Source organism: Thermobia domestica, chromosome 2 (assembly GCF_964235325.1).
Source record: "Thermobia domestica chromosome 2, izTheDome1.hap1.1, whole genome shotgun sequence".
NCBI lineage: Eukaryota > Metazoa > Arthropoda > Insecta > Zygentoma > Lepismatidae > Thermobia > Thermobia domestica.
The window spans coordinates 376,614,602-376,631,851 of record NC_137455.1 but is presented as its reverse complement, the minus strand read 5'-3'; the positions used below and the strand labels follow the sequence as shown (position 1 = coordinate 376,631,851).

General features: G+C 32.6%; 1 protein-coding gene across 2 annotated transcripts in view; it reads left to right on the top strand.

The window, feature by feature from the left end:
* The first annotated feature begins 347 nt into the window (after positions 1-347).
* Positions 348-17,250, top strand: part of LOC145678856 (homeobox protein Hox-C4-like) — a 70,010-nt gene continuing 53,107 nt past the window's right edge. The window contains exon 1 of one of the 2 annotated variants that reach the window (XM_081749422.1): positions 348-1,663. In XM_081749422.1, the coding sequence (XP_081605548.1) occupies positions 913-1,663 (751 nt within the window). In that variant the 5' untranslated portion in view covers positions 348-912. The remainder of the gene's footprint in view (positions 1,664-17,250) is intronic. The other variant, XM_081749423.1, reaches the window with a different exon arrangement.

The following is a 17,250-nucleotide window of genomic DNA, read 5'->3' as shown; positions in this document are numbered from 1 at the left end:
AAAATGCATCATTCGGAGTTTGTGGTCGGAAAAATTGTATTTGGAATCCACAAACAACTGGCTTTTTTTTGGGGGGGGGGGGAGGGGGAAATGGGAGTAAGTGAATTTTTAAGCTCTGTTCCGACCGGATATGGTGTAATGATAGGAATATTTTCCCACCCTATCCGTTTGGTTTTCAACCCCCATAAACAGAGCAGAGGGTTCAGAGCCGTATTTCCCTAGTTCTAATCTCTCGCATAGTTTTTTTCTTTTTTCTTTGTTTCTTTTCTTTCTTCGCAGCCCTCGAAGTTCTCTCTTCTTCGGTGAGTTACCACCCTCCCTGTCAATCTAGTCGCTTTCTGGCCCTTCTCATGCCCGTTGGAAGAGGCTCGTCAAAGACGGCGGCCAGTCAGTAGGCAACTTCGCAAGAACAACTGTTGTCGACTCCAGAAGGAAGGCTACTTATTTCTTATTCGGCCTTCAGAGTGAAACACCGAGCGAAAAGAAACAAGAAGAAAGAAGAGCGTCCGAGAAGCAAAGCAAAGAACACCACGAGGGAAAGACCGAAGTGTGTGGAGTGGGTTTTCCCCTCTCCTCCCCCTGCCCTGTATACGCGCATCACAGTCTATCGTATACTACAGTGACGCTCACGTGACACTGTGGTCCTTCAACAAGCAAAGTCGAGACGTAGAGTTTCTGCCCGCCTTTTCGGCGTGCGCGCTATAGGCTGTTTAGTACCCTACATTACCAAAAGGTAGCGCGCGCCATGTTCTTGCTTTTCCCCCTCCCTTCACCGCCCGCACTACGAAGACTTCACCACTACCTCCCCGTCCTCCGGTTCCCCTACCAGATGTCGAAGCGATCCATCATAGTGACGTTACTTCACCAGGTCAGATTTCAATGTTCTAATTGGTGCTTCGCGACCCACGTGATATGCTAATTGTTGTTGCTGGGCGGTGCCTTCCAACAGTTAAACGACAACTAGGAAGAAAAATTATTTCCATCCAATTCACCCAAAAATTAATGATCATGAGCTCGTTTTTGATGAACCCGGCCCAGTACGCCGTCGATCCCAAATTCCCTCCAACAGAGGAATACACTCAAAGCAGCTACATCCCTTCGCCGGGGACAGAGTACTACAGTGGACAGCATTACGGGAGTTATGCAACTACGATTGCCGGACAGCATGGTGTATCTGCCGCATACGGTCGCGAAAGTGTTTCATCAACAACTACCGCGGGTTATGGAGGATACGCACCCAGTGCACCACCTACTACAGGATATTACCACCATCACCACCCGACACAACCCCCGCCGCAAACTGCAACGGCATGCGGTATGCCGCATCCTCCACCACCCCAAATACCAATGCCAGGACACGTTGCACCGACGGTACTCACAAGTCATGTTTCCGAAGAGGCCAGTCCGGTAACCCACCAACCTCACAATACACAACAACAATCACCTGATTCCTCCCCACAACCCCCGGTGTCAGTGTCATTGGGGAATGGACCTCATCATCCTCATCATCAGCAGCAAAATATTCATCATGTACAGCAACAGACAGCATCTCAACAGGATATACAACAACAAGGATCACCATCGGATTGTTCGGATGGTGGAGAGTCTCAGGGTCCAAGAGTTATATACCCTTGGATGAAGAAAATTCACGTGGCAGGTGCAGGTAAGGAGTGCCAATTTACTTCAAAGCTTATCTAAAGTAATATAGCGTAAAAAAAATACACTATAACTAAGTATATCTAAGTAATATATCTTCAACTAATTTGAGGATTGATTACGTTTGCACAATTTAAAGATAAAATAAAGAATGAATTTATAATTCAATTTTTTGAGTTAGTTTCATATTGGTATATGATGTTAGATCATAAAATAACATCTTGCAAAAAATGTTTGGTCTTTATAAATAGGTCAGACCTTTATACACTATTAAGTCTGTTGTCTGAATATGGGAATGGTATCTTAAAACAGGTCACGACTTTTATTTCTCTTCACTTACCGAAAGTCGGCTGTAAAAGACAAATAAATTATATAACTAGATAAATTTTTAGATCTTATGGTTTTCAATTAATTTCTCTGTAGAAATTAAGTAAAGTTTATGGATGCAGCCGAAAGGTAATTAACATCAAAAACTTTATAACAACTAAATAGAGAAAAATTTGGAAATATGTCACCCAGGAACTATATATTAAAGGTACCATTCAGGCATTCGTCTCGCGGAATTCAGGAATTTATTTTTAAGAAAAATGACTGAATGTTCTCGGGATTCGAATACGGGGATCCCTATATTAAACATCTTTAAAATCGCTATCACACTCTCTCCATAAACTTAAGTCTGAATAGTTTTTTTTTTTTTTTTTTGCATACATCAAAAGGATAGTAATTTTTATGCTGTCACGTGACATATTGTGAAGATTTATTAGAATGAAATTCAGAAACATTTGGATATTAACATAAGGAAGCAATTGGTTTTATCGTTCCGATACTTTATAACATTACAAAGTTGAAGATGCTTATTGTAAATACATTTTAAAGCAATTATCAACATACAAACACACACACACACACACACACACACACACACACATATATATATATATATATATATATATATATCAAATAGTAATAATATATCATATTTAATTTCCTTTTCCACTTTTCCTTTGACAATTATATCTGCTTAATTGCAATTAATGATTTATTGATGAGATGAAATGTTAGTGACATGACAATTTTAATTTAAAAAATTCTTAATGTTATTGAAATGTAAAAATTAGAATCACATTATCGCGACATTATAGACTTAATATTTTCATTGTTAAAACAATAAATTTTACTAATTAAAAGTTCGTTTTATTCATGTGTTTAACTAAAAAAAGGTTTCTTAATATATTTGTTACAATATATAAATTACTCTAATTATATTTTGGAATTTTACATCTGTATTTTATGAAATACTCTAAATTTCAAACATGTCATTAGGAGTTTAATGGCTAAGTATTATTATTATTATTATTATTATTATTATTATTATTATTATTATTATTATTATTATTATTATTATTATTATTATTATTATTATTATTATTTGAAGTTATTTCCACGAGCGAATAAAAAATCAATGATAATTCTGATGTAAGTCTTTTGTTAAGCGTTCACACTCATGAAAGTGTAACCCTTTGAAACAAACAGAAGTTCTCACTGCTTGATTCCCGTCACTTGAAATGTTCTTTGATGCAAATTACAGAATTACAATAATCTAAGTTCTGGGCAAGTGATAAGTCTACATAATACTATAATTAATATAATAATAATAATTATCATTATTATTATTATCATTGTAATATTTTATGTGCCATCAAGAGACTAAAGGTAAAACTAATACGATATATATTCCTAAATATCGCCATGAATGATCAAGCACTAGTGCAAACAAACAATAAGTTACAACAATTATTTTTACAAATAATTCACAAATGTAAGAGTAATTACAGATCATGCAATATCACTGACTGACGTGGAAAATCAATCGCACTTCTAGATTTGACTGGCATTATTACTTCTGAACAAAAGTCATTAGAAGTTATATAGTTTATTATTATTATTATTATTATTATTATTATTATTATTATTATTATTATTATTATATAAGTTGAAAAACACATAGGCTATATAATACAGTAAATATAGTTTCAACTAACCATAATATATAGCCTATTTAAATATATGTGTGGAATTCGATACATGTAAAATTATCTGTTTATATTTCCTTGTAATATTATTAATATGCAATACCGTATTGCATAGAATTAGAAATTAGAGACATCGTCAATAACATTAGAAATAGGCGTTTGTGACAGGTTAGTTGTTACTTTATATCATGACATTGCATTGATAGGACAACTATGATTTATTAAATAGGTTGTTGAATAATAATAATAATAATAATAATAATAATAATAATAATAATAATAATAATAATAATAATAATAATAATAATAATTTGTTTATTAGTTCAATATTTTGTATTTAAAATAGTTACAAGAAGCAATGTAACGTTAGTCGTTTATTAACAACACTATTCATATAAGTCAGTGGTGCTGATCAGTCGGTTCGTATCGGTTCGCTAGAACCAGTTGTTAAAATATTTTGAGTTCGCAGAACCATTTGTTATACCCAAACATAACAATAAATTTTACCCAGTTATACCCGAGAACAGTGAATGTTAGTTTAACTACTTTCGTTTCTTTGAAATTTTTGCAGCTACAGGATTAAACATATGATCTTTCAGAACAAGGCATTTGAAATTAAGCGTTCATATCTTAATTTCAAATGGTCAGATATCAAGAATGAGAATTGGGATTACATGAGTGTAGTGGTGAGGGTTATTTGTGTTTAAAACGCATACATACCATTATCAACAATTGTCGATCCATTGCTGGATTAAGATCTTTTGAATACTTTTTAACAACCATCTGTTTTGGATACTTCGTTTCCAAGATATTCTCAGTGCCACCTAATTTCGTCACACCATCTTATATCCTTGTATTAGGATGTTGTGTAGATCCCAGCTTGTCACTTGTGGTAGATATCCAGCAAAAAAATATTTGCTTTTGTCTACCTTGTATAATTTGTTTTCTAGGAGAGTTATATCTATGTACCTACCCATCTATGTACCTATCTATCTCTCTCTAACTAGATTTAATTTGCGGTATTTCTACTTCGAGAACTTTATTTTGCAATACTAAATAATAATTTAGTCTAAATAAAATTCTAATTCTTTTGAATAATTATTTTTGAGAGGAAGAAGGGAATGATGTTTGCTGTAACTCTTTATCATTCAAGAGTGTAAAGAATCGTTGATTGAGAAACTGAAAAAGAAAATTGAGTCCCGACACTCCGTTTAAACTCTGCGAATTTAAAAGAATATAGAAGAAAAGTACCTAGTAGTTTTTTAAAATGTTGATAGTGTGGCTGCAAATAAGAAATTTTAAGAAACGTCATGCATAAATTTTAAGAAACTTTGCAATCTTGCATAATGTAAGAATCATTTTTTTTTTTCATATTCTAATTGAAGACTAACCAAGCTAAGTCAAAATACCTAGAAGAAAGAGAAAAAGAAAAAATAAAACACTGTAATAATGATTATAGTCCTAAGAATAACAGCAACTATTACAACCGTTATAGTGCAGATAAAACCTAACGTTTTAGTGAAATAGAAATCAATTATTGAATGTACCGTCATTGTTTTGGTACTGAATTACCGTCATATTTTAACACAAGAAATACAGTTTATATTAACAGTTCTTGCGTTACATAAACATTAGTCGTTATGATTGTATATCGTGTTACCTATTATGACTTTTAGCGACGATAGAATGTCAGCATGTTCGCCATTATTTTGATGCATACATTCCACAAATTGTTTATATCTCATTATTTACGAGTTTTTTAAAATTAACATTAGTGATGCCGACGAGACGAGATGAGACAAAAAATGAAGCTTCTTTGTCTTGTAAAGTTTGTAAAAGTCTTAATTCGTCTAGGTTCTAGAAGAATTCTTTCTCTTCTTGTCTCGATACTCAAACTTTTCTTGTTTCATAAACTTATGTGCAAAAATTTATGTGCTTTCATCTCCAAATTATTAGAATCCTTCCATACCACGAAGAATGTGATACAACAACATTTAAACCATATTTATTATTGGAGAATATTGTGTAATGACTTGAGAATCTTTAAATGTTTGACAAATGCTCTTCATTGTGTTCGTACAATTACTTGATCAATTTATAGTTTTTATACTAGCATTCATGTAAGACTAAAACAGTATTTGAGATCTAAACCTTAGGTGAACTAGTATTGCCCATGCAAATCGTAAAACTTCTGGCCTCGTTTCCGAGACAAGAATTGCCATGTGTTTAATCGAATCTCGAACTTAGAATATTTTTCTCGTCTCGTTTTTGAGACGAGAATCGGGACGATAACATATATTTTTGGCTCGTTGGTAATACTAAATAATATCGATTTAATCACTTAAAAAAATATCTGGATAATTTACAATGTTGTAAAATGAATCATGATGTTGGGACTGAAGAAAATTAGATAAATTTATATCTAAATAGCGTAGGGTGTTAGCGTCAATTTGAAATCTCTCTCTTTGTGTAGTTTTTTGCAAAGGATATAAGCATGTATTACACTTGAAGTAATATTTCGTGCCTTCAAATAAAACAATTGTCGAACACTAAATACATTATATTGAATTGTACTCTTTCCTTTTAGAAAAATTGTAAAATTGATAATCTATTTTCTCTAAATGAATTTAAAATAATTTTTGTTGAATTGCAGATCTAAGTTATGATGATGTACATATATAAAAAGATAATCTGTAATTTGAAACGTTTTTACGTCACTTTTATGACGCTTTCAACCGGACCTACTTTAACTCTTACATATATTAAATCTTACATATTTTAAACCTTTTCTGAATTTATCCTACTTCAATGTGACAACTTTAGAATTTAAAATTCTGATTTTTTAAATTTCATAAACCTAAAATAATAATAATAATAATAATAACACGGAAGTCGTAGCTTTTTTTAAAAAAAAAACTTATTCTTGTGAAATGCTTTTTTTGCTTACTGTCGAATTCAATTTCAAATCGTAAGATTGATTTTATTATTGTCAAATTTATTTTCTTTCGGACTGTATGCTTTCGATTCCTTTCCTGCGTATGCTTGTCTTAAACTTGTATAACACTAGTATCAATGAAAGGCACTTGAACAATGAACACTTATAAAGGTTACATAAATAAATTGAAAGAAAATCCTAATTTCAATAAATTATTTACGAAATATTTTGATCAAGTAAGTTTCTTTTATTTTAAAAATGTATATTTTAATGATGCATATTTTACTAAACCGAAATTCGAAGAATTGGGTATCGTAAGCGTCAGAAGGGCAGAACTTTCTTCTGCATATTTAGATAAAATTTGATTACGACTAACTTGGACCTGTAATATAACAGAAAAAGTTGACTTGGTTCCATTTAAGTAAACAACTACCTATCTTATTTGAATTTCCTTACTTCGTTGGATTTCACACATAATTATTTTATAATAGCGTATGTGATAATTGTTCATTAAGTATGAGAGAAAGGTAGCAATCAACAAAAAGCTTAAAATTACTTAATTAGATTTTAAATGCTCCTTTTTTAATTGCGATTTACCAATGTTTACACTACAAAGATTAATTTCCCATTTTGGAAAAGTGCTATATTACTATATGAAACGCTTTTGTTTGTTTATTTATTTATTGTTCAATAATATAGCATGTTTCAACGTATTTGTAATTTTAATTATCACATTACGCTGGAGGCCTAATATTATCTTGTAGACTTAAAATTATCATCACAGACAAACATATCACGTAATCCAGAACACATATTTGTTAAACTAAGCGATATGTAATACCACACATACATGCAAGATTAACTGTAAAATAAAGTTGCTATTTTAATATGATGATAATTAAAAAAAACATTCAAATTCTTTAACATATTTTTTCAAGCGATGCAAATTGAAATTACATTAATTACTAAAAAAAAAAAAAAACTTATTTTTGGACAGGATAGGGGAAATTTGTGACCTTACTGATTTCATCTCTAGAATTACTAATTCTCACACGGACTCGATCTAAGACCTCCAGTAGGTAGTGAATTTGAATATTTTCTAAATATTAGACTAAATTGTAAAACTAACAACGAAAAGTATGTTGTATTACTAGTAACATAAGACACAATCATCTTGGAGAAAATGCAACAGAGGAAAAATGTAATTAATAAGAGCATAACAAAATAAAAATAAATAAAATAAACAATTTGTTGTCTTGGGAGGTTGTATTATGTGTATTTTAAAGGTGGTTAATATCCCGTTTTCATTTTGTCACTTTTTCTAATATATTACAGAAGTAGGAATATATAATATTAACATTTCTCAGTGAACTTTCCAAGCACATAGAAGATAAAATAAGCCAGTGTTTTATTTTTTTTAATGCTCACTTCACCATCTGAGCTTTGGATGCTTTGATTTATTTGCAGACCTATTCTTTGACAGTGGAAACATATCAAGAACAAATACTGATCCACTAAAATTGTATCTTCTAAGAATTAAAGAATTACACACCACAAAAAATTAACATTATTATTTGATTTTTACACTATTCCCAAATATGTGAAAAAGTGGTAAAGATACAGATGAGCGTTCTTAATTATTACGATTATAATCTTACTTATTAACGGTAGCCTTCATCATAATAACAAAAATAACATTTGTTTAGCTAATTTGCCTGCTACCGTTCTCAAAGATATAATAATACATTAAACCCTCAATATACTATATGATGTCGGTTGTTCTCTGAGCAATATTTTAACAAGAATTGATATATAGTGCTGCCCGGAGACAAGAAATAAAATGTTCTCGTCTCGTCTCCTAAATTTGGAATAGAATAAATCTTGTCTCGTCTCGTGCGTCGAATAGTTATTTCTTCTCTTGTCCAGATTCTTGAAAAACTTGTCTCATGTTAACACGTTTTGTAATTTGTGTACAAAATTTATACAACGATTTTTTTCTTAATTTTATCTAGAAGTTATCACAATCCTCGTGCGTCACGAGAGGTCCCCGAAAGGTGTGATATAACAACATTTAAATCATATTTACTATTACAGTATATTGTGTAATGACATTTAAACGTTGATAAATGCTCTTCATTGTGATCGTACAATCATTTAATTAACTTGTAGTTTTTGTACTATGAATTATGTAAGACTAAAACAGTGTTTGAAATTTAAAACTTAGGTGAACTAGTGTGAAATTTCTAGTCTTGTCTCCAATTGAAAAATAAATGTGTACTATCGACTCTCGTCTCGTTTTCAAGACTACAATCGAGACGACAAGACACATTTTTTTTTTGTCTCGTGGACTACGCTAATCATCAGAGCCTTCGATGTTTTAATTTATTGAAGACGTATTATTTAGCGGTGGAGAAATGTGATTCAAACATAACAATAACAGATACCATTTCACGAAAGTTGTATTTTCTAAATACAAAACAATCAGAGACACATGTAAAAATTAGCATTATTGTTAGATTTCCACAACATTTTCAAAGCAGGGAACAGATAAGTACTTTTAGTTTATAATAATTATCATTAAGTTAACCATTGTTCACTTAGAAACCATCGTACATTATTGTTGTAAAATATTTTGGAGAGAGTTTTATAATCTAAAGAAAATGAAGGACTAACTAAATAAATTGTGTATTTTGTCAAGAGTCTTCATCCCTTCGAAATTAAAATACCGCTAATTTTACAGTAATTATGTGATATCTTCAAATAGATAAAAGATAATTGAAATATGGAACAAGAGCGTCCTAGACAATATTATTTTGGGTGAGGTACAGTTATCACAAGTCACCTAGTGGCTTTATGTTTTCAGCTGTTTAGAAACGCGAAAATAAATGCCAATTTTCAAAATGGCTCGAAATCGAAAGCAGATAAGTGAATCGTGATAACGGTTTCTCATGTAAAATAATATTGTCTAGGGCGCTCTTGTTCCACATTTCGATTATCTTTTATCTATTTGAATATATCACATAATTACTGTAAAATTAACGGTATTTTAATTTCGCCGGGATGAAGTCTCTTAATATAGGAGTGTTGCCCATGAGAAGAGAAATACATTTTTAAATTTAACGAGTTTCGTGGGCAACACTATTTCGCTCAAGTCTTAGAATTCCAACGTTGTTACATGATGTATTTACCTTGGTAAAAAACTATAAGTTGACAAAGTGGTAGTAAATACTAGTTCGTCACCCGCTCTGACCAAGTGTTGAACATTGGTTGAAACTATGTCGAAAAATAGTTTAAAGAGTGCTCCTTCATGTAAATGTAAATTTGGCTTGAACAAACCTGTTTTAGTATTTTTTTTCTTTCTTCAAAACGAAAGTCCTTCTCGGAAACGCGTCGTACAATGAGATATTATTTGTCAAGTTTAAGAATACGCAAGTCATTACATAATATACTTCAATAATAAATCTGGTTTAAATGTAGTTTGTAATGCAGTTTAATAGATTATAATAGTACTATATACACCGTATTTTAACATAATCTGAATACATAGTGCACTCTATTAAATATTTGATTACTTCTTGTAAATCGCTTTGATAAGAAATAGGGTCTATCGAATTCCCGAAGTTAAACCTTCGCCTAATGTCATTACATGATCTAATAGTTAGGCTTAAACTACCTATGCAAGTACTATTTAATGGTTTACTACTCATACTAAATTGTTTAAGGTATTTATGTTACATTCAGTTATATTCAGTTACATTCAGTTATATTGCTATAAACAAAATTATTTTCATGTTAAAAAGTAAGACAGTCTACTTTCTACGTGATTTTTTTTTCTGTTTTTGTCTAATACTCCGTATTTGATTAATTGTGTATTATTGTTTTTGTTACATTACTCATACCTATATTAGTAATTCAATTACTCATTGAGTTATTAGTAATTCTGTGCTGTGAACGACTTTTACGGGTGTTTGAGTCAGCGGTGGATCTAGCCCGAGGCCGAGGGGCCTAGGTTCCCAAGATTTTTGCGTCACAAAAATAATTTAAGCTACTATTTATACATTTTTGAAAGTTTATATAGAAAATTTATTATATACTTTACATGTATACGTGTTTACATGTATATATGACTGTATGTATATATGAAATACAGTCTGTATTATTATTGGCTCCCCCAGTTTTTACCCTCTAGAACCGCCACTGGTTTGGGTGTGGATATTGATCGAGAAATCTAAGTGATATGTTTTTAAGAAAAACATTCTAAATTCTCAACAGCTACCACTATTCAACGTTGGTATTTCCTATTAGTAAGTGCTAAGTTCTACCAATACTACTTCCAAAGGCCAAGTACATGTATATAAAGTTACGAAACGAGACGGAAATTTTCGAGACGAGACAAGGAGAGCTTTTTCCGAGACGAGACGAGACGAGAAAGAATACTTCGAAAATCAAGACAAAACGAGACGATGAAACATTATTTATTTCTCCTCTCCTCTCGTCACTAGTATTGACTGGCATATACAGGGTAAATTCTTGTGCTATATGTTGCCATAATGAACTTAGTTTCTCTATTCGTGGTATCCTTAATCAACAACTACCTTCAAATATTTTTTTACTCAAGCTTCTTGCTCAGATTCTTTACTAAGCTTTCTCAGTTTTTTCAATTATTCTAAATCAGTTTAATTATGAATATCGAAAATTCACAAAGTAAGATCGATAAATTAGCACGGTAAAATTAACGTTACAAACTATGATACTAGGAGGTATTTTCTAGTGATAAATAATTACTGAGAGAATTTTTTTAGTTTTTCCGTAATGCTTTCAAAAAGTTACAAAATGGGGGTAACAAATGGCCAGTGATAATATAATTTTTGTTTCCCATATTTTTACATTCTGGAGTACCTCAAGGATCTACTTTATCTCCTTTTTATATATTCTGATCTTCCTACCACTTCCTTGCTTCGGTGATGACACTACAATATCCTAAGATGATAGAAACCTTCACTGTTACATATTGGGAATCTTCACTACGCTACCTATACGAGCAAAATCGTGTCTGCAAAATGGTATTAAGGAACTAAAACGGTTTGAATTCTTTTCTTGCAGTTCATAAACCTGAGCGGAAGACTAAGGTTGAGATTTCATCTCGTTTTGTTCCGTTCGATCTGTTGTATTACTTAATGGCTTATCTTTGAACAATATTATGCCCTAATTAAACAAAGAAAGTAAAGTTTAAATGTTAATGAGGCCTATAAATTTAGGCATTATCTAATTAATATCCACTATCTTCTTGGTTAAGTGAAAAAGAAGTTTCATGAGGGTATAGATTAGTATGTTTCGTTTTCTATAGATCTTCATCTTCTCAAAAACTACGCATGAGGATTTACACTGTCCCATATCGGTTTGTTTAGCTTAATGAGCTCTGTCGAATAATATACTCATTTACCTCATCTGTGGACATCTTTTTCGTTAAACGCTAATAATAGATCTATTATAGAATCTATTTATGAGCTCCTCCGTGGCTAAGCGGTTAGCGTACACGCCTTTGGCGTGGGAGACCCGGGTTTGATTCTCGGCGGAAGCTCATGTAGTTCGGATTCCACGTTAACCAGTAGGTCCACGTCTCATATAGCCTCGCTGCTGAAAGGGATGTTAAACTCAACTCAACTCAATCTATTTATGTATTTATCTATTACAATTTTCTTCATCTTTGTCATTTTTGTTTCAGCGTGAATGCGTACTTTCACACTTGGCCTACCTTCAGTAATTTTAATAGAGTTAGTTTTTATCATATTTTTTAAAAAATGCAGAATTGCTTCAGTTTTATCATACTTAAAATATTAAACTCTAAACACAGTCCTTGTTTCACATAAAAAAAGAAAATACATCGTTAATTACTATATCATAAAAGGATAAACTTAAAAACAAAAGTTTACATTAAGTAATTACTGTGAACCAAGTAATTATAAGTACTCGAGTATCGCTAAGTGAAAAATAAATGGAGGATATATACGTACATAAATAATAAGCACTTGAATAAGTCTGTATATAATTATATTGTTAATTGCATACCATTTAATAAGCCTGCATGAATGTAATTTAAATATCTAATTGTAATTATTCCATGCACACTGTCATTTTTTTTTTTTTTTTGAAAGCATAAAGACTCTAAAGATATTTCCTTTATGCATAGTTAGGATATTGTATCTTTATGCTTGATTGTATTTTTTTGTATCCTTCATGCACAATTCAACATTGTAAATGTTTTTACGGAAAGTAAACTAATAGTTTTAATAAATAACAATTCTGTACGTAATTTCCAATGTCGCGCATAACGAAACACCTTATTATCGCGTTTATAAAGCCGCATCTTCAATGTGTGCCTACAATTGCGAAAAATATGTTGCAAACTAGCGATAAAACAATTTTAAAGTGTTTGCATCCATATAAACAGCTGAAAAACACACACACACACAGTTTCACCTGAGTGTATTTTAACAGAAACAGGTTCTCCTTAAAATGATCAATAACCACACTAATTACTCCAACTTAATTGAATGGTGTACTCTGTGTTTTGTATTTAGTGTTGCCCATGACACAGAAATATCTAGTCTCATATCGAAAACAAGACGAGAATAAAGACGAAAAGTACATTTTTAAAGGCGAGACGAGACAAAAAAAATCATTACAAATCTCGTCTCAATTCGAGAGGAGAATCGAGGCAAGTCGAGAAATCTCACGAGTCTCGTGGACAAACACTAGTTCACCCAAGTAAAGTTATAAGATCTCAAAACACAGTTTAGCGTTACATGATTCATAATACAAAGACTATAAATTGATAAAATGATCGTTCGAACATAATGAAGTGTATTTACCTACTTTTAAAGATACAAAAGTCATTATGCAATATAATCCTTAATAAATATGGTTTAAATGTTGTTATACCACACCCTTCGGGGATTTCTCGTGACAGGGAAGGAAGCTGATAACTTCTAGATGAAATTAAGAAAGAAATTAAGCATAAATTTTAATACATAAATTTAAAAACCGAGACGAGAAATGCTTTTGGAAAATCGAGACAAGACAAGACGAGATGATACTATCTTAATTGTAGACAACAAACAAACAAACGTGGAGAATTTTTTATACACTGGAAAACGTGATGAGCAAATTTAATATGATTCTCGCTTTTTCATACTTTACATTTTGGAGTACCTCAAGGGTCAGTTTTATCTCCTTTGTTATACATTCTGATTATTACCATTTATCATCTCTTAGAGAATCCATCCACCCATCCATTATAGGTACATAGATAATACAAAAGATTTTCAATTTAAACCGAGTCAATATACATCGTTATTGTCCCCTACGTTTCTTCATTATAAAAAGGTTTGATATAAAGACAGAAACAGAATTATATATATATATATATATATATATATATATATATATATATATATATATATATATATATATAACACAACATGCATGCATGATACATTATTAAAATGCACTTATACTCTATACTTATTCTTAAGGATAAGGTTCATTTTTCATCTGTTACAGATATGCAATACATTATCCATCATATATCGCTTATAAAATGCTACTTATAAAATACTTGTTTGAGAACCGGTTGACAAAAAATTTAAAAAAAAAAGACTATCAAATAGCGATTTCCATACAGTCCAAGTGCAAAGTGTGCTATTTGACACGAAAATTTACAATAGTACTAAGTAAGCAAGCGATTACGTTATACAAATGATACAGTGTCGGGTTTACTGAGAACATATTTATCGCTTATAAAAATACAAATTATAAGAAGGAATCAAACTGGTTTAAGACACGTATATTTTTTTCATTCTTTTTCAAAGAGAAAAAGAATTTTACAAATGATACAAAAAGAAATGGATCAAAAGATTGCGATCTTGGCCAATAATTAGTTTTTAGATCAGGGGCCACAAAATTTTTGAACGGTTCCTAAATCGAGTTTTCGTATTTTCTACGGAATAAGCACATCATACTGAGTTAATTGATAGTTTGGATTTGGCTACCCAATATGTAGTTTTCCAGATACAAGGTGTACAAGAAAATTTTTGCTTGAAATATATTGGATCTTTTGACCCAAAAATGCACTGTAACATTAACAATAATCTGGTACTACCTTACTACTCTCTTATTACTGTCAATTATTAGCTGTAAATTTTATATTAAACTGCGTGACAAACATCTTAGCATTTGAAGACGGCGCTCCAAGTTCCCTTTAAATGCTGCTAGCAAATGAGAGGCCAACGGTATTGCCACGTTTATTTTGTACAAATCCACGTCTATCCCCTGTCATCTGATCACGCTGTAGTTTGTCTGCTTAGCCATAGCCACATCCCTTTACTACTTGGCAACGTCGCGCCAGAGCTTGTTTGTTACAGGTTTTAGGTCAGCATTTAACTATACAAATATGATGAAACATGATATATATATACATTTGTACAGACAAACAAATTACAAGCTAACAAGTTACATTTAAAATACTTTCAGTTCATTGGTGAAACTGAAGCTATTATCAGCATTTTCCAGCAAAAAACATCTCAGGGCAGGGGCCCATCCATACTTTTTTGTTGGGAGAGGTCCAAACTTTGAGGAAGGGGGTCCACTATTAGAAGCCACTACGTCTATGTCAGGGATGCAAATAATCACTCGCCCGGGGCGAGTGGTTCATCAGTGCGGCAGGGGCGAATCCAGGACCGACTTCCGGGGGGGGGATGGGTTGTCATAATGTTACTTTTAAGGGCTCCAGACTCCGGGATGGATTTCATTTATATATCTAAAATAAGAAAGTTTCCTCTTCTGGGGGAACGATCGCCCCGATCGCCCACCCTGGATCCGCCCCTGTGGTGCGGGCGAGTATTTAATATCATACCGAAGGTAAGTAAATGATTTCTATTGTGGGATGTGGGCTAGCAACTTTTCTATTGGGTGAGTAAAATTTTGTTGCTATTTGCATCCCTGGTCTATGTAGTATTGAACGGGTATTATTCTGCACTCAAAAAGCCGCTAAGTAATTGTAAAATACTTCCACCTATATTTTCACAGAAAAATGATAGAACTATATCGTTTTTTTTATATAAGACAAAGAGTACATACATATGAAGTGTAAGATCAAATTTTCACGCTATATCAATCATTTCCCTGTTAAATAAATATAGTTTTATTGAGAAAGTGTTCAAATTTATGTTAAGAAGAAATTTGGGGGTCCGAAGCCGATAACACGCATACGGGTGCGCCAGGAGCGTCATTTCAGATTTTGTTTGGGGGGGGCAAGACCCCTTGATATAAGTAAAATTTCGCGTATTTCACTGATTTACTACTATTTAATTGATAAAATCTATAGAAATCTCACACTCAGGGACGGGCAATTGCCCCTCCCTGCCCCCCCAAATGACGCCCCTGGGGTGCGCCCCTATTTCAGGGTGACCAATTATCTATAGGGGCAAACAGTCAGAAAATGGGTAAAAAGTGACATATCATATTTTGCTAACCTTGTATAGAATTTAGTGTAAAGTCCATGATAAAGTATACTATTTTTAAATATTATAATGTTTCGATTAATGATTTAGTGTCGTAAATTTTCCTGCTGTTTATCTCAACTTCAAACCTTTTTGAAGGTTCTTATTCTAGTTTAGAGTCCCATGATTATGCACCAAGGCTAAGGGAGAAGGATATAATGAAAATAAATGAATTGGTGGAGAGGAGAGAGGGGAGAATGGAGAATCCCCTAGAAAACCCACGTACACGGTGTTTGTCTACAACAAAGTCTACCAGACTGGCTGACATTGAACCAGACCTGAAATTTCATGGTTAGAAAGTACAGGAAGTAAGTGGGAGGTACTTTTCCGAGAGTCTTACCCAAAAAGTTCAGGAACTTGAGTTCGCAGAAGTCAACGAGTTAATATTACCGTTACCGAGCGAAGTAGCTCAAGTGGTAGAGCGTTGGCTTCGCATTTGGGAGGTCGTGGGTTCGAATCCCGCTGCCGACCATCCTGATTGAGGTTTTCCAGGGTTTCCCTCGGTCCTACCAGGCAAATGCCGGGATGGTACCTACTAAACAGGCCCTGACCGATACCTTCCCAAATCCTTTCCATTGTTGTTGTTGTTGTTATTGTTGGATATCCAGTGTAAAATGGTCTCTGAGCTTTATCTGGTGATTGTTAAATAAATAAATAAATAAATAAATAAAATATTATACAGTTTACATTAAGTTAAAGCCACTTTTAGAAGATATTAACTAAATTCTTTAAAGCAATGTTAGATTTTAATGAAACTAAGTTTTACGTGCCACGATTATGCTGGCAGGGTAAAGGAGACGGTGATGATGAGAAATGAATGAAATGGTGGAATGAAGAAAGTACTAGGAAACTGGAGAACCCCGAGAAAAACCTACACATACTGTGTTTGTCCATCACAAAGTTCACTCGGCACGATGTGGGATCGAACGAGGGACCCCATGCACCAGAAGTGAACGCTCTACCACTGAGCCATCGTGGTCCGAATGTTATATTTTAATTCACAGACCAACTTTCTCAAACTTTTTTCAAGTGGGTGCCACTATTTAAGTGAGAATGGTCGAGGAAC